The sequence below is a fragment of the Siphateles boraxobius genome, unplaced genomic scaffold, assembly GCF_051911475.1.
Source record: "Siphateles boraxobius isolate OS27281-9 unplaced genomic scaffold, OSU_SipBor_1 65, whole genome shotgun sequence".
Taxonomy (NCBI): Eukaryota; Metazoa; Chordata; class Actinopteri; order Cypriniformes; family Leuciscidae; genus Siphateles; species Siphateles boraxobius.
The window spans coordinates 3,432,437-3,452,139 of NW_027509192.1; the positions used below are offsets into that span (position 1 = coordinate 3,432,437).

General features: G+C 39.7%; 1 protein-coding gene across 1 annotated transcript in view; it reads left to right on the forward strand.

Moving 5' to 3' along the window:
- LOC143721275 (uncharacterized) overlaps positions 1–19,703 on the forward strand; it is a 41,777-nt gene that overhangs the window by 11,862 nt on the left and 10,212 nt on the right. The window contains exons 26-32 of the mRNA XM_077211562.1: positions 6,653–11,901; positions 13,640–13,775; positions 13,959–14,194; positions 15,654–15,837; positions 16,110–16,290; positions 17,518–17,620; positions 18,901–19,010. Of these exons, the coding sequence (XP_077067677.1) occupies positions 6,653–11,901; positions 13,640–13,775; positions 13,959–14,194; positions 15,654–15,837; positions 16,110–16,290; positions 17,518–17,620; positions 18,901–19,010 (6,199 nt within the window). The remainder of the gene's footprint in view (positions 1–6,652; positions 11,902–13,639; positions 13,776–13,958; positions 14,195–15,653; positions 15,838–16,109; positions 16,291–17,517; positions 17,621–18,900; positions 19,011–19,703) is intronic.

Genomic DNA, 19,703 nt, shown 5'->3' on the forward strand with positions numbered 1-19,703 from the left:
CACATCTGACAAAATGCCATTAAGACTGCGCTATCAGTTGTTTGATGGCTACTCTGGTTACCACAGAGAGGTATCTGTGGCTGAACCTTTCAGAGATAAAGGAGAGGAAGAAATTTCCTTTCTCCTCGATGCCTCGATCTCACCATCTGGCTTCTTTGGTACTGCCGTGGATAAGGTAGTCGAGAGGTTAAATCTTCTGCATTTAAAAAGTTAATTCTCCTCGTTTAGCCCTCAAAACATCTCTTCCCCCACTTTCTCAGTCACTCCATCCAGTCTCTCTGGACTGGAAGTAGTTGCTTGACATAGGTGACCTGCCTAAAACAGGCAATGCGCTTCCCTGGAGGATCGGTGGTAGAAGTCTTTCAGTTCCCTTTTATTAAGGTGACACCCAGGGAAATGGCAACTGACAGGGAAAGTGGCCTTTATCGCCCCCTCCAGCATTTTAGTTTGGAGACAATAGTGTAGGCATGTCGGAACACTTCCCTGGTGGTCTAGGAGGAAAGGGGTAAAGGCACAAGATTGGGCAGAGTTGCTACTGGTGTGAGTTGCTACCCACTCGTACGTATGTCACTTTTCAAGCTAATAGGATGGAAGTTTTTCCTGGCTGGATCTCCTGAAGTACTTTTGCTATTCTCCTCCAAGGAGGACTGAGGTTTAGAGCAGGTAGTTGATAGAGCAGATGGATTAAGCACTAAAAAGCGCAGCCCTTACTCTCTTCTGTAGCCTCTCCTAGTTCCCTTTCGAGGGAACTTGCGCTGCGTCAATGACGCTTTGGGAACGCCCCTGCGTGATTGTGTCTGAAGCACGTATTTCAACTAGTCCAATGGCGAGAGTGAATGTCATGGGTGGATGACGTCACGACCAGGAAAGGATAAAAGCACATCCGGTATAGCCGGCATTAGCTTCTGTGCCTCAGCAAGCGCTCTGTGCAAAACTGTCTGTCTATGTACTGTTGTCTGTTCACAAGTAAATCCAAGTATATTATAGCGAAAGAGATTTTTAAGTTGTATGCTTCTCCCTGCCTGTGCTATTTAATGAGTGGGGATACACACGATTTATGTGTCTTGTGTTTGGGAGCGGAGCATGCTATGTCAGCCTTCGAGGGGGCTGACTGTCAACATTGTGAGAAGCTTCCGCTTCGCATGCTCCGCACTCGCCTGTCACTTTTTGAGGAAAGTGGTAAGGCTCACGATCGTCAGGGATCTGGACCCGCTGCTGCTGAGGCAGCTCGGAGAAGGCATTCCTGGGATGGCAAATGGATCTCTCGGCGGGGTTAGAGACGGGCTCTGCCTTTTCTCTTCCTTTACCCAAGGGATCCAGCGCTCTCTCGCCGGTGTCGGAAGCCCGCCCAGCGGCTTCTTCTGCCCGGCAAGAGAGCCCAATGCTTCAGTGCTCTAGTTCTGAGTAACTCGATGTACTGGGCATTGGTGATGAACAAAATAAGGGGGAAGAGGATTCGCCACCTATTTCCCCAGCATATGAGGAACTGGTGGAGGTGAGCTATCTGTCTCCCGGTTCAGCATCGTCCCTGAAGGCCCCAGTGCTACCCACTAAGCCACTCAAAACAACAGCTAATTTAGTAGGTAAAGCATATACGGCAACGGCAGCAGGTCAGGCCGGAGCATGCCTTCACACAATGGCATTGTTACAGGCATATCAGGCTGATCTGCTGGGGGATTTGGATAGGAGCGAGGGAGTTGGACCCCTTTTTGGTTTCTCCCACCTGCCCGGAGTTTGCACCCGGGATGGTCAAGGGATTCTTATACCCTAAACAGGGATACGTCCCTAAGGTGCCGACCAATATTCCGAGGCCTATTGTGTTGCAGGCTTTCTGTCCTCCTCTGTTTGCTTCTTCGGACCAGAAAAAAATGAATCTCTTGTGTCCAGTGCGAGCATTGGATACTTATGTTCACAGGGCTTCCCCGTGGAGAAAATCAGATAGGTTGTTTGTCTGCTTTTGGATCACCTAAGAAGGGTATTCCAGCCTTTAAACAGACAATCAGCAAGTGGATAGTTGAGGCTATCTCTCTTGCCTATGAGTCCTCTGGCCATCTTTGCCCTTTGGTGGTCAGAGCTCATTCTACTAGGAGTATGGCGGCCTCTAAAGCCTTATTATCAGGGGTTTCCCTTCAAGAGATTTGTGATGCAGCAGGGTGGTCCTCGCCACTCACATTTGTGAGGTTCTATAGCCTGGGCGTCCCAAGGCGACTAGGGTTACAGTAGTAACCTGAGACGTTCTTTAAGACTGGATGTTGAAGTACATGCTCCACTCGGTTGGGTTGCTTTTAAAAGAGCTTTACAATTTGCAAGGCCAGGGGGCGGCTGATGTAGTACAGTAGTAGTTTGCTCTCTTTCAGAGTGGAAGATGTTGGCAGATGCAGCTGAAGCTGCGGCCTTCCAAGTTAGCTGTACTCCTAGGGCTCTAGCAAGGGATTCGAGCTGGGGCGCTATCCTGCATCTCCAGCTGCTAATCTCTTGGCACTTGTGTATGGTTCTCTGCAGTTTATTTTCAAGCTGGCGAGCAGACATTTACTACGTATGTTGTATTAGTTATAAACGTCCCCATATCGTCACTACTATGGCATAGTGTAGAGTTCATTCAAAAGGGAACGATGATGCATGTTGCCATACTTCATGCATGCTTTCTTATGCATTTTCCTTCAGACAATTAGCATCTGGGAATTCTATGATAGTACTGCCCTTTCATGGTCTTGATGATGCACTATGCTGCTTCATCTGACCTCTATCAGCCAATAGCATCAATAATATTATGCCCATTGTTCATGTCTATATGAAACACCAGGGTTTCTCAAACTCCTTGGGGTTTGTGAGGGAACTGTAGGAGGTTCATGAGTTGACTAGAAGCTAATAATTAAATAATAAAATGTAAGATTAAATAAAATAAGCGGTCTTACAAACAGTCGGACGAACATTGGCCCAGTGCTCATTCATTAAATGTACAGATAACAGATATTTTTTGAGTCTGGATTTGAATGTGACTACTGTAGGAGCACATCTGATCTCTTCTGGAAGCTGGTTCCAGCTGCGGCTGGCATAATAACTAAAAGCAGACACTCCTTGCTTTGAGTGAACTCTTGGTATTTCTAGTTGATGTGATTCTAATGTCCGGAGTGATCTGAGTGATTCAGTGAGTAGATCTGCAATGTATTGAGGTCCTAGGCCATTGCATGATTTATATACCAGTAAAAATACTTTAAAATCAATCCTAAATGTAACTGGGAGCCAGTGTAAAGACCTGAGGACTGGTGTGATATGTTCATATTTTCTGGTTCTGCTCAGCGTTCTGTGTGAGCTGCAACTATCTTATGGTCTTTTTAGGAAGGCCAGTGAGTCTATTACAATAATCCACCCTGTTGGTGATGAATGCACAAGTTTCTCCACCCTGTTGGTGATGAATGCACAAGTTTCTCTAAGTCTTGACTGGAAACAAAGCATCTAATTCTTGCAATATTTTTCAGATGGTAGTATGCTGATTTAGTTATTGCTTTGACATGACGCGTAGGAATGAGGTAGAGAGAGAATCCAAGTGCATGCACAACTTTAATAAACAAAAGAACAGGCAATAGTCCATATTAGGAAACAGCAACAATCCAAGGAACACAGAGAGATAACAAGAACATCCAAGCACCCCCAGCCGAACAGCATGATTACAATCAAACAATGAATAACCAAACATGGCTGAAACAGAAGGGCTTAAATACACAAAGAAATCAGTGATGATTTAATACAGGTAACCAAAAAAAAAAAAAAAAAACAGGAAGGAAAACAATGGGAACTGAGAATACACTTCAAAATTACAAGACAAATTATTAAAAAGTAGACATAAAAGCTGCTGTATGTGTAACTTAAATGCATATACAATTCAGTATTTGAGTGTTGATATATAAATAAATTTGATTCATTTATTGATTATTAAAAAATATTATTTTCATTTTCGTTTTTTGACTGTTTGCATTCTGAGTTTTCATTTCGCTGCACCACATTTTAGTGTGCCACCCTATGAGTTTTACTGTCCCCCTCTCGCCACACCATTAAAAATTTCATGGAAGTGCTACTGAAACTAAATGGAACTGGCCATTTAAAAAAGGGACAAACTCAGGGCTTAAGGGCTGAAGGACCAGATCTGACACTTCTGAAATCTTATATGGCACATCATTTGGAAGATCCCCCATCTTATACAACACCAAAAGTAGACAAAGCCATGTTTTAGCAATGATTTAATAAATCAAGACATAAGCAGCATATAAAGAATAAACTTTGATGCATTTCTGATATGTAAGAAGTGGTTTTCTGAAAGTTAAGCATGCAAGTCACATGCTTTGCTTTTTATACGGTGGATTAAACGCTCACTATGTCCATACACCGGCAGCCTGTGCGCAAAATGACTGTTTAAACTTCTGAATTCTATACAAATGTCAAGGGCTGTGTTTGTCAGACCTTGTTGGGCCTAATGTATAAAGTCATGGTGATTTACATGCACAAATGGACACATCATATCATCAATATGCGAAAAAACTGTTTCCATCACATAAACGCATTTGAACGAACACAAAACTCAAGATCATCTGCGCATTCAATTTCTTTGATAATTCTGAGATTATTTTTGAAAGTCCTTTCCAATTAGGATTTCTTATGCGCATTTTCAAAACGCACATAAAAATAGTTAGATAGAAAACCCAACAGAGATTGCGCATATTTTCCTTTACCTTTCCCCATCCAACTAAATTGCCGGATCCGCCACGCCCCCTTGTTCCGGCACCTTGGAATTTACTAATTAAGCACTGGACAAGCTCTTCCAGATATCCCACTCTGGCCCTGTTTACACCTGGTATTAAGATGCATTTTGGTAGATCAAAACAATTAGATGAGGAAGGCACACATTTACACCTGGTGTTTTAATCTGTCCCTTTTGTCCACTTTCGGGGGGGGGGGGGGGGGGGTAAATGAATGGTTTTTTTCAGATCTTTCAATCTAATGGACGAAATAAGCTCACGCAATTTACATATGAATGCATCTGGAGACAATGTCTTCATTAGCTTCCGATTGTGCTCTATCAGCTGCATGACCACGCTGAACACTGTGAGTATGTATTAGAAATCTGGAATGGTGAGAGAACATTGTGCTTGGTACGTTTTTCATCTTCAAACCAGATGACAGTTTAAATCCCGTCTGGCTAGCTCGCTTCCCATAATGTTTCTGCATTAGGTGAGTAGGTGAAGAGTAGATGGTCTTTGGCTGTTCGAACACATTTGACCAAATTTCCGTCTACACCGCAAATCCGGGTGAATGCGTTTTCCACTACCTCTGGAAGTGGTCGAAAGTGGACAAGCTCAAATTGCTTTAGACCCCATTTACACCTGTATTTACCGTCGTCCACTTGTGATCCAATCTATCAAAACGCATCATGCATGTAAACAGGGCCTCTGACTCTGAGGAGGTTAAGTCAGTGGAAACTTGGGCCAGTTCTAAGAGAGCTTCACAGATCCCTCAGCCGACTTCCAGCACAAGCACCATTTAGGTGGGAAACATTTTTTCAAAGTGTTTGACACAGCAACTTTGCATGTCATTGCGTCGCCTTTCAATGACGTCACACCTCCGTTACCCTCGATTTCTGGTTTTACTTCATAGAAACCATGGAAACACAAAAGATGCTTTTGATATTATGTGCTTTATTAGACAGGTGTTTGAATACATCTATCGACAGAAGAATAATCCTTGTTACATCTATCGACAGAAAAATAATCCTTGTTATGTAGCTCAACACAGTCTTATTGTTTGAATCTCATTTTTACTTGATTTACAGCGAGTGCAATGTTTGTACCATGCTTCAGAGACAGCGCTATATTGTGGCTTACATATCATAATCAGATGCAGCTTTATTTGTTGTAAAAATAATACAGCATTTTCTCCATCACACAATATATTTTCAAATTAATTTCATGCCATTTAGCAACACAAGTCATCCAGGTTTTATTAATATAATATTGATCTAGCTTACTGCAATGAGTGTCTCATAGCAGTCACCAAGAGTAACAAAGTAATGTTATGACATGACTTTCAACACACTCAAATGTATTTAATATGATTGCTTTAACAAAGTAAAACAATGCTGCGTTACCCCACATACGCATGAATGAAAGAGGCGGAAGCGTTCAACTGTCCGGTGTCTCTTAACAATCGCTCCAGCGGTCTCATTCTGCTCCCACAGCTATCGCCCTGCTTCATACCACAGTAACGTTAAGAAAAATTTAATACATTAGGTCATCCATGAACATGATTTCCAGAGTCCCGTCGGACTGTCTATTGCTTTCTGGCTATGGAGGTGAAGATGACAATTCTCATGATTCCAGACTCATCCACACGCCTTCAAGCAACACCTTTGTTTTGAATAAGCAACCTCTAGTGGCAAAAATTACTGTGCCTTTAATAATTACATATATTTTTTACTAATTTGATTAACATTTATTATCATTTTTATAGATTATTTGTAAAAAATAGATTAGATAGATTATAGATAGTTGTTTGAACCCTATAAGAAACATTTTGTTAATCCCCTTATTAATAACCAAGTCCTGTCAATAACCAAGTCTCTTTTTTGTCTATTACTGCTTTCCTTTTATTATTCAACTAGGATGTTTTCCTGACTGCCCTTCAGATAAGCCATATCTGAATGAAATGACCATGAAGTGTGTTGCATGTTGTCCAGAGATGTGTACAACAACAACATCAACAGAGACCCCTACAACCACTTCCACTACCACAACATCAACGGAGACACCTACAACCACTACTGTAACACCGTCAAGAGAGACAACTACAACCTCTTTCACCACTACAACAACTACTGTAACAACATCACCTACAGTGTCAGTAACAACACCGCCCAGTTGTAACTTGACAGTTGGTGTTGGTGGTGTTTTCAATTGTAATTGGTCAGACTGGTTTGACAGCAACAAACCCAGCAGAGAACCACGTGGATTGGAAACTGAATCCATTAATGCTTTGTGGACTTCACATAAAATAACCTGTCAAACACCAGAAGACATTGAATGCAGGGCAGTAGATTATCCAGACAAGTCTTTGGGAGAGTTGGATCAAACCGTGCATTGCAATACATCCTATGGCCTGATGTGTTCAAATGAAGAAAATGCAGGTCACATGATACCACATTGTTATAATTATAAAATACGTGTAAAATGTTGCATTTTTGCAACATTTGTTTGTTCTACAACCACTTCCACTACTACTACTACTACTACTACTACTACGGCAACAGCTACTGTAACAACAACATCTACAGTGACAACACCTTCTACAACAACATCTACAGAGACAACTACAACCACTTCCACTCCTACAAGTACTACTGTAACAACGTCTACAGAGACTGAAACAACGCTTTCTACAACAACATCAACAGAGACAACTACATCCACTTTCACTCCTACAACTACTGTAACACCAACACCAACATCAACAGAGACAACTACAACCACTTCCACTCCTACAACTAATGTAACACAAACATCAACAGAGACACCTACTGTAACACCAACTGAGACACCTACAACCTCTTTCACAACTACAACTACTGTAACCAAAACATCTACAGAGACCGAAACAACACCATCTACAACAACATCAACGGAAACACCTACAACTACTTCCACTCCTACAACTACTGTAACAACATCTACAGAGACAGAAACAACACCTTTTACAACAACTTCAACAGAGACAACTACCACCACTTCCACTCCTACAACACCAACATCAAGAGAGACACCTACAACCTCTTTCACCACTACAACAACTACTGTAACATCACCTACAGTGTCAGTAACAACACCGCCCAGTTGTAACTTGACAGTTGGTGTTGGTGGTGTTTTAAGTTGTAAGTGGTCAGACTGGTTTGACAGCAACAAACCCAGTAGAGAACCACGAGGATTGGAAACTGAATCCATTGTTGCTTTGTGGACTTCACATAAAATAACCTGTCAGACACCAGAAGACATTGAATGCAGGGCAGTAGATTATCCAGACAAGTCTTTGGGAGAGTTGGATCAAACTTTGCATTGCAATGCATCCTATGGCCTGATGTGTTCAAATGAAGAAAATGCAGGTCACATGATACCACATTGTTATAATTATAAAATACGTGTAAAATGTTGCATTTTTGCAACATTTGTTTGTTCTACAACCACTTCCACCACTACTACTACGACGACAACAGCTACTGTAACAACAACATCTACAGTGACAACACCTTCTACAACAACATCTACAGAGACAACTACAACCACTTCCACTCCTACAAGTACTACTGTAACAACATCTACAGAGACAGAAACAACACCTTCTACAACAACATCAACAGAGACAACTACAACCACTTCCACTCCTACAACTACTACTGTAACAACATCTACAGAGACAGAAACAACACCTTCTACAACAACATCAACAGAGACAACTACAACCACTTCTACTCCTACAACTACTACTGTAACAACATCTACAGAGACAGAAACAACACCTTCTACACCAACATCAACAGAGACAAGTACAACCACTTCCACTCCTACAACTAATGTAACACAAACATCAACAGAGACACCTACTGTAACACCAACTGAGACACCTACAACCTCTTTCACAACTACAACTACTGTAACCAAAACATCTACAGAGACAGAAACAACACCATCTACAACAACATCAACGGAAACACCTACAACTACTTCCACTCCTACAACTACTGTAACAACATCTACAGAGACAGAAACAACACCTTTTACAACAACTTCAACAGAGACAACTACCACCACTTCCACTCCTACAACACCAACATCAAGAGAGACACCTACAACCTCTTTCACCACTACAACAACTACTGTAACAACATCACCTACAGTGTCAGTAACAACACCGCCCAGTTGTAACTTGACAGTTGGTGTTGGTGGTGTTTTCAATTGTAGTTGGTCAGACTGGTTTGACAGCAACAAACCCAGCAGAGAACCACGAGGATTGGAAACTGAATCCATTAATGCTTTGTGGACTTCAAATAAAATAACCTGTCAGACACCAAAAGACATTGAATGCAGGGCAGTAGATTATCCAGACAAGTCTTTGGGAGAGTTGGATCAAACCGTGCATTGCAATGCATCCTATGGCCTGATGTGTTCAAATGAAGAAAATGCAGGTCACATGATACCACATTGTTATAATTATAAAATACGTGTAAAATGTTGCATTTTTGCAACATTTGTATGTTCTACAACCACTTCCACTACTACTACTACGACAACAGCTACTGCAACAACAACTACAGTGACAACACCTTCTACAACAACATCTACAGAGACAACTACAACTACTTCCACTCCTACAAGTACTACTGTAACAACATCTACAGAGACAGAAACAACACCTTCTACAACAACATCAACAGAGACAACTACAACTACTTCCACTCCTACAACTACTACTGTAACAACATCTACAGAGACAGAAACAACACCTTCTACAACAACATCTACAGAGACAACTACAACCACTTCCACTCTTACAAGTACTACTGTAACAACATCTACAGAGACAGAAACAACACCTTCTACAACAACATCAACAGAGACAACTACAACAACTTCCAGTCCTACAACTACTACTGTAACAACATCTACAGAGACCGAAACAACACCCTCTACAACAACATCAACAGAGACAACTACATCCACTTTCACTCCTATAACTACTGTAACACCAACACCAACATCAACAGAGACAACTACAACCACTTCCACTCCTACAACTAATGTAACACAAACATCAACAGAGACACCTACTGTAACACCAACTGAGACACCTACAACCTCTTTCACAACTACAACTACTGTAACCAAAACATCTACAGAGACAGAAACAACACCATCTACAACAACATCAACGGAAACACCTACAACTACTTCCACTCCTACAACTACTGTAACAACATCTACAGAGACAGAAACAACACCTTTTACAACAACTTCAACAGAGACAACTACCACCACTTCCACTCCTACAACACCAACATCAAGAGAGACACCTACAACCACTTCCACTCCTACAACTACTACTGTAACAACATCTACAGAGACAGAAACAACACCTTCTACACCAACATCAACAGAGACAAGTACAACCACTTCCACTCCTACAACTAATGTTACACAAACATCAACAGAGACACCTACTGTAACACCAACTGAGACACCTACAACCTCTTTCACAACTACAACTACTGTAACCAAAACATCTACAGAGACAGAAACAACACCATCTACAACAACATCAACGGAAACACCTACAACTACTTCCACTCCTACAACTACTGTAACAACATCTACAGAGACAGAAACAACACCTTTTACAACAACTTCAACAGAGACAACTACCACCACTTCCACTCCTACAACACCAACATCAAGAGAGACACCTACAACCTCTTTCACCTCTACAACAACTACTGTAACAACATCACCTACAGTGTCAGTAACAACACCGCCCAGTTGTAACTTGACAGTTGGTGTTGGTGGTGTTTTCAATTGTAGTTGGTCAGACTGGTTTGACCGCAACAAACCCAGCAGAGAACCACGAGGATTGGAAACTGAATCCATTAATGCTTTGTGGACTGCACATAAAATAACCTGTCAGACACCAAAAGACATTGAATGCAGGGCAGTAGATTATCCAGACAAGTCTTTGGGAGAGTTGGATCAAACCGTGCATTGCAATGCATCCTATGGCCTGATGTGTTCAAATGAAGAAAATGCAGGTCACATGATACCACATTGTTATAATTATAAAATACGTGTAAAATGTTGCATTTTTGCAACATTTGTTTGTTCTACAACCACTTCCACTACTACTACTACGACAACAGCTACTGTAACAACAACATCTACAGTGACAACACCTTCTACAACAACATCTACAGAGACAACTACAACCACTTCCACTCCTACAAGTACTACTGTAACAACATCTACAGAGACAGAAACAACACCTTCTTCAACAACATCAACAGAGACAACTACAACCACTTCCACTCCTACAACTACTACTGTAACAACATCTACAGAGACAGAAACAACACCTTCTACAACAACATCAACAGAGACAACTACAACTCCTTCAACTACTTCAGTAACAACATCTACAGAGACAGAAACAACACCTTCTACAACATCAACAGAGACACTTACCTTCACTTTCACTCCTACAACTACTGTAACACCAACATCAACAGAGACAACTACAACCACTTCCACTCCTACAACTAATGTAACACAAACATCAACAGAGACACCTACTGTAACACCAACTGAGACACCTACAACCTATTTCACAACTACAACTACTGTAACCAAAACATATACAGAGACAGAAACAACACCATCTGCAACAACATCAACGGAAACACCTACAACTACTTCCACTCCTACAACTACTGTAACAACATCTACAGAGACAAAAACAACACCTTTTACAACAACTTCAACAGAGACAACTACCACCACTTCCACTCCTACAACACCAACATCAACAGAGACAACTACAACTACTTCCACTCCTACAACAACTACTGTAACAACATCTACAGAGACAGAAACAACACCTTCTACATCTGTTTCAACAAAACCTACGGTATCAGAGACATTAACCCCTGTCACCACTGCATGGACTACAGTAACATCAACATCATCTACTATCATTTCTTCAACTAAGTTCGCTTTGCACACAGAGCCACCATCCAACTCCACAACACTTGGACATCAGATAGTAAACAGAACATCTACAATTCCCACTACAACCAGCAGTATCCCATGTTACCAGAAGGTAAACTAATAATGTACTGTTGGGCTAGGCATTTGTTGATTTTCTTAAAGTATCAGTGGTGCTTTTTTTTTTAGTAATTAGGATTTGAACAAATCCCTAACCCTAACTATATTTTCAGTGTGTAAGTTGTTCCACACCTTTTAGGCTTCAGACATGAATGAGAAATTATGACCTTTTTTGAGGAGAGATGTGCTACTACTTTCTAAGCAATTGTATCACAACATTGTGGTGGATAAAACGGGAGAAAAAATGTCATAGACTTACATTAAAGGAGGCACCCTGATCATATTTGAGAGCCAGAATGAGTGGGCTATTTTGAAAGATAACCCTAGCAACATCATAGCAGTGCTCAAACAGATGAAAACAGGAATGCTAACAAGAACTAAAAAAAAAAAAAAAAATGAAAATTTAATTAAATTAAATGACCATATGCACAGCAAAATATTATGAGTAAATTCTAACTATATATAATGTTAATGAATAATGTTATTTGGTATTTTGTAAAACTAGATTTCATGTTATAGTTTATTTGAATATACAAGGAAAATAGTAAATTTTAGGGTGTTATGAGAACTCATCATTTCCTTTAAAGATTTCACCATTTTTAATCATCTTTTCCCCTTTCAATAGTGAATTTACTAGTAAATTAACACAAATGGTTTTGTGAAGTTACATGACAAAAAAATAATAATTTACAAATATTACATGTAATGAATGAATGAGGTTATGAAACCCTGGTGAAAAAAAAAATGCTAAGTATACTTGCAGCCAGACTAATTATCAGTATACTTCAAGTGTGTTAATGATTAGTTTACTTAAAGTGTGCTATTTTGAAACAACTAATTTTGTACTAAGTATATTTTAGTTGTAATTAAATTGTAGTAAAGCATAACTTTTATTGTATGTAGTGTACTTTTGTGTACTAAATTGGACCAACTTCAAGTATACTTGGTGTACTTTAAGTATATGGCTGTGTAGGGACCAATTACATTTTTGATTAGTGATATTAAATGTACTTTATTAGTGTTACGAGTACATTACAAATTCATTACGAGTGTCTTCAAAACATAAAAGTAATATAACATAAGAGTTTATATATATATATATATATTTGGTGTTTTCGCCTTTTATTAGGATAGGACAGTAGCTATTGTAAATACTATTGTATATTATAATGTATTTTGAAAGTATACTTTCAATGCATTGGTACAATGATCATTTCCAGCACACAGTTAAAATATACCAAAAATATATTTTCAATAAAGTGCAAATAAATACAGTTTTAGAAAATAAACTGAATTTTCACTTCAAGTATATTTCTCTAAAATATATTTTTAGATAATATACTACAGTATAATTTTTTTAAAGGGTTAAAAGTTGTATTGTGAAAATAGGTAAAAGCATGATGCTAATATACGTTCAATATATTTAAAGATAGTAACATTTTTGTAAGTATATTTGCAATGTACTATTGGAAAAGGGAATATATTTCAAATACAGTAAAGTTTACTTTTTTCACTAGTGAAGCTGCATGTAATAATAATGATAATTCATATAATACTGTGTAAAATTGTTTTAGATGGATTATAGTATGTCACACCTCAGGACATGCCAGCTTTCCAAAAGAATTTATGTCACCCACATATCAACATATGATACCCACATATCAATTGTCTATACATATATATATATATATATATATATATATATACACACACATAAAATCAAGTTATTGTAGTACACGTTTAACTTTTTTAACTCAATCCCTATACAGTGTGACCCAAAAGATGCAATCCAACCTTACTGTGTCAATGGACTTCCACCTGAGAAAGTGTATTATAACAATGGCTGCTGTTCCAAGTATGAGTGTCCTTGTAAGTTTAAACTGCTCAGTAAAATTGGTATAGTATTAACATTTTATATTTATATATATAATGTATATAAATTAATTATTAATGTTTTTTTAATATATATATATTATATATATATATATATATATATATATATATATATTTTTTTTTTTTTTTAACTTTGTTTTAAATGTTTTTCTGAAACAGGTAGATGCAACAGCTGGGGTGACCCTCATTACAAAACCTTTGATGGACAATATTATACTTTCCAAGGAAACTGCACTTATGTTTTGTTCCAAGAAATCATCCCAAAATACAATATCAGTGTCCATGTTAAAAACTATTATTGTGATGTTAAAAATAATCTCGCCTGCCCAGAGTATGTCATTGTGAATTACAAATCCAATAAAATCAAGCTTACAAGCAACACTAAAGAGGTCCAGGTGAGTGTCACGACTATTTCCACATGAATTTGTTCACAAACAAAATTGGCAAAATATATCCCTAAAATACATTCACTTTCATCAAACCATTGACAAGATTTCTAAAGCTCAGATTTTCCATTAGACATCAAGTAGCAACACAACACTGAACCAAAATTGTTTACCGTATTCAAAAATCTGACAGGGAGTCACCATCCCTAAATCTCTTGAGATTTGATGGTTTTTCTCTAATACACATTCCTCTGGTTTCACAGACAACGCTTAAGCTAGTCCCAGACTAAAATGCATGTTTGAGCTGTTTTAACTAAAAATCTTAAAATATTTCAGTGACATTTTTTTGTCTCAAAATGCACACCAATAAGTTGTTTTTTTTCAAAGGAACATTTATAAAAACAACTTAAATGTCCTAATTGAACTAAGGCTTAATCCTGGCTTAATCTAACCCATGTCTGTGAAACCAGGCCATTGGCTACAATTATTGGCACCATTTTATTCATTACATTTTGCAACCTCCTTTTGTCAAGATAACAACTCTGAGTTTTATCATATAATGCCTGATAAGTTTGGAGAACATCTGTCAAGAGATCAGAGATCATTCCTCTATTTTGAATCTCTCCAGATCCTCCAGTTTACCAAGTCCATGTGGATACACACTCCTCTTCAGTTTTGGTTCAGATTAGGGGACTGGGATGGCCATGTGCAGAACCTTAATTTTGTGCTCAGTGACCCATTTATTTATTTTATTTATTTTTATTTTTATTTTAATGTTTATTTTGGATCATTGTCCTGATGGAAGACCCAAACAAGGTCCATTATAAGATTTCTAGATATAGTAATTTATGCGTATTTGGCGTGCTGTCCGGGGGAGAGGGATCCGAGCTCGGAATTTGGCCCGAACCCAGAGGACTTTTTTTTTAATGAAAAATCAAAAGGATAAACAATATAGATTTATTTTCACAGCCTTCTTTGATCATATTTAACAAAGGTTCCAATAATTCTGGCCATGCAGTCAGTTGTTTACTGCATAAAATTCTATGTGGACCAGAAAAGCCATGTTTATCCTCCTTTCATATGAAACCATATTTAATGTAATGGGTTGTATTTTCTTATACCCTGCATATTTTTGTTCATGATTGACCAAGGATGTGTTACATAACATCCGTGTTAGCATCTGCCTTATTTGGAAAGCATTTTCTCTTTCCTTTTAAAAGGTGGTATGACTGATTTTGCTTTCTTAATTATGCATAATATGGTTAGTTGCATTTTATTATTATTTTCTTTTTTTGCAAATAATTTATCATTGTTTTTCTCTGCTGTCCACAACTGTGTCAAAACAGACTTTATATCAATTTAATGAACTGCGGACCAGTGCTCTCATGTTGTTCATGGCAAATTGTAAAATAACAATATTCTAGAACATGATTTTCTTCAAAACTACAAAATGCCTTGTTTCCCACAGGTCTTTGTTAATGATACAGAGATGAAGCCAACAATTCAACTGGGAGATATAATCATTACCACTACTGGCATTGCAGTGCTTGTGAATGTATCTGATATTAAAGCTGAGATTTTAGTCAATAATCTAGGTGTTATTGTCAAACTCCCATTCTCGTACTTCCATGGTAATACTGAGGGGCATTGTGGTGAGTACAGATCTCAGATCCCTTGGTTTAAAATGACAATGAAAAATAAATGTAATTTTATCTGTCCGCTACAAAGATTGGTATCTCAAGACTTTGCCTGAATGTTTATTTGTTCATTTAAATTATCTGGTGACTGTGCCTGCAATCTGATCTAGTATAATTAAAGTTTTTCTATCTAACTAAATAGTGTGACTTGTTTAACAGCATGTGTAATGTTTAATGTCTATTATTATTTTTTATTTTTTTTACTTTATATTGTTGACATTATTAAGGGGTCTGTGACAATAACACAGCAAATGACTGCAGACTTCCTAACGGAAGAATTGACGAATCTTGTGAACACATGGCGCAGTTCTGGATGGTACCCCCAGGATGCAATCCTCCTAATGTAACTACAACGAATACAAGTTGTGCATCAGAAATGTACAACGCCTGTGAACTCATCAAGAGCAAGTAAGGCAAAACCAAAGCTTTAATCTTTCAAAATGTAATCATAACTGCATACAGTAATTGCCCTGTTCCACAACTTGGCAAGCTGCCTACGCAGACATCATACGCATGCTTCTGACTCAAAAACCGTTCCAGATGTTATAATAATAAACTTTATTTTCTATAGTGCGTTTAAAAGTAGCATTTCAAGGCGTTTCACAAAAATAAGATCAAATAAAACAATTATACGAACAATGCATTAATGAAAGTGAGATAAAGATAAAATACAAAAAAAAATTTTTTATTAAAAGTTCAACAATTAAATAGAAAATATGACAATTAAAAAATAATCAGGTAAAAGCTACCCTTAAAAAAAGAAGCTACTAAGGGATTCTGCTTTCCTAAATCACAGCAGCCAGAGAATTCAAAAGTTTTGGAGTGATTAAAGAAAAAGCCACATCACCCATAGATTTTTCAAGTGGAACAATTAAAAGGCCGGCTTCCAAGGAGCAGAGATCACGCGCTGGTGTGTAGGGGATTAAAAGCACAGAGAGATTATGAGGTGCCAATCCATGCAAAACCTTTAAGTAACCATGAGAATTTTAAAATCGACACAGAATCTGAGCTTTTGAAACCCCAGCCAGCAAAGCAATAATCCCATTGCAATAATCAATGCGAGAAAGATAACATAGGACACAATCTGGCAATATTTCTAAGATGAAAAAAATATGTCTTGATAGTGTTCTGAACATGAGAAACAACTGTTAAATGAACATCAAATATCTACCCAATTCTAATTCTACCCAATTTTTTACATTTTGTTTGAAATTCCAGTGTAGAGCCATCTATACTTAAAAGTTAAAGACCCAGCCTTACATAGTTGGTGGGGTGAACCAATGAGCATTACCCCATCTTGTCACTGTTTAGACAAAGAACATTTCTAGACATCCATTTTTTAATCTCAGAAATACACTGAGAAAGAAAGGACACAGACGCATTAATATTAGGTTTTCAATGTAAATAATCCATGGGGGTCATCTGCATAAAAGGGAAAGTTGAGACCAAGTGATCTTAAAAGTTAAGTGTAACGATGGTTGAATATGAGGGATAAAAGAAGACAAGGGTCGGCGTAACGGGGACTCGTACACTTTATTAAACAAACACAAAAATAAAGAAAAGGTGCGCCACATGCGCCTTCACCGTAGACACGTGTACAGCACAGTTCATAAATACTCTTGCCTGCTGACACAGCTCTCAGTCCACTTTTTTCAAACTCTTCCCGTTGTGTAAACTCAGTCCCTTCATAAAACTCTTCCCGATGGGTATCCTCAGTCCGTTTGTCAGCCAGCAGGTCGTGAGTGTTTGGTACGAGTCCCCAGTCCTTCTCTCTCCCGCTCTGTTGCACCAGCCAGTTTATATGCGGTCTCCCCACGCCAATTACTGCAATCAGACACAGGTGTTCCTCATTATGCACTTGACCCACTTACTTACCGCTCGGCTCCTCCCTCACTCTCCCGCTGCAAACTCCGCAAAACCACGCCCCCCTCATCACATACCCCCACCACCCGACTCAGGCCGGGGAGCCATCCACTGGATTGTATCTGGTGCATCCTTTTTAGTTAGATCAGTCAGTGGGCTAGCGAGGTCCGAATAATTAGGCACAAACCTTCTGTAATATCCCGCTAGCCCCAGGAACTGTCTAACCTCCTTTTTGGTCTTAGGTCTCGGACAGGTCGCAACTGCTGCAGTCTTATCAATTTGGGGACGCACCTGTCCATGACCCAAGTGGAAGCCCAGATACCTAACCTCCACACGCCCAACCGCACATTTCTTTGGGTTGGCCGTGAGCCCGGCCCCTCGCAGCGCCCCGAGGACAGCCCGCAAATGCTGCATATGACGCTGCCAATCATTACTATAGATGATAATATCATCCAAGTAAGTAGCGGCATATGCAGCATGCGGCCGGAGAATTCTGTCCATCAGGCGCTGAAAGGTCGCCGGAGCCCCGAACAAGCTGAAAGGAAGAGTGACAAATTGGTGTAATCCAAACGGTGTTGTGAAGGCGTTTTTTTCTCTGGACATTGGAGTTAAGGGGATCTGCCAATATCCCTTCGTTAAATCCAGTATCGAATAAAATCGAGCAGTGCCGAGCCGATCAAGCAATTCGTCAACCCGAGGCATTGGATATGCGTCGAATTTCGACACAGCATTCACCTTGCGATAATCCACACAGAACCAAACCGAGCCGTCGGGTTTTGGAACCAAAACGACCGGGCTTGCCCAGTCACTGTTGGATTCTTCTATTACCCCCATGTCCAGCATAGCCTTCAATTCATCCTGAACTACTTTCTTTTTATGTTCAGGTAAGCGATATGGCCGGCTGCGTACTACTATACACGGCTCAGTCTCAACGTGGTGCTGAATGAGGTTCGTTCGGCCGGGCAGGGGCGAGAACACATCAGCAAACTCCGTTTGTAAATTACGTATATCAGTGATTTGGGATGGCGAGAGGTGATCTCCACCAGGGGCCAGAGCGAGTGATTGAGACTTTGAATTCGCTTCTGGACCCAGATCCTCCTCCCCACTCACTACCGTTGCCAATATCATTGATTCCAACTCATTCCATTTTTTAAGGAGATTGAGGTGGTAAACCTGATGTGCCCCTCCCCTGTCCGTACGAATAACCTCATAGTTGAGATCCCCGACTCGCCGTGTGACCTCAAAGGGTCCTTGCCACTTCGCGAGTAATTTAGAACTGGATGTGGGGAGTAATACAAGTACTTTATCTCCCGGTGCAAATTCGCGTAGTCTAGCCCCCCTGTTGTACAGCCGACTTTGTTTGTCCTGGGCCTGTAACAAATTCTCCATAGAAAGCCGCCCCAAAGTGTGGAGTTTTGTTCTCAGGTCCATGACATATTGAATTTAATTTTTACTATCCGAAGGTCCGTCCTCCCAAGTTTCCCTAAGCACGTCCAGCACCCCGCGGGGCTGACGCCCATAAAGAAGCTCGAAGGGGGAAAACCCCGTGGAGGCTTGGGGGACCTCGCGTACAGCGAACAAGAGGGGTTCTAGCCACTTATCCCAATTTTTGGCGTCTTCCTGAACGAACTTTCGAATCATTGATTCCAACGTGTGATTAAAACGTTCCACCAGTCCGTCTGTTTGTGGGTGATAGACGCAGGTGCGAATCGATTTAATGCCCAATAATTCGTAAAGTTCGCGAATAGTGCGTGACATAAACGCCGTGCCTTGGTCGGTGAAAATCTCCTTTGGGATTCCCACCCGGGAGATTAATTGAAACAGCGCGCTCGCTACGCTCTTGGCAGAAATATTGCGAAGCCGCACTGCTTCTGGGTACCGCGTTGCATAATCCACTAGGACTAATGCAAAGCGATGCCCTCATGCGGATCGTTCTAATGGCCCGATGAGGTCCATAC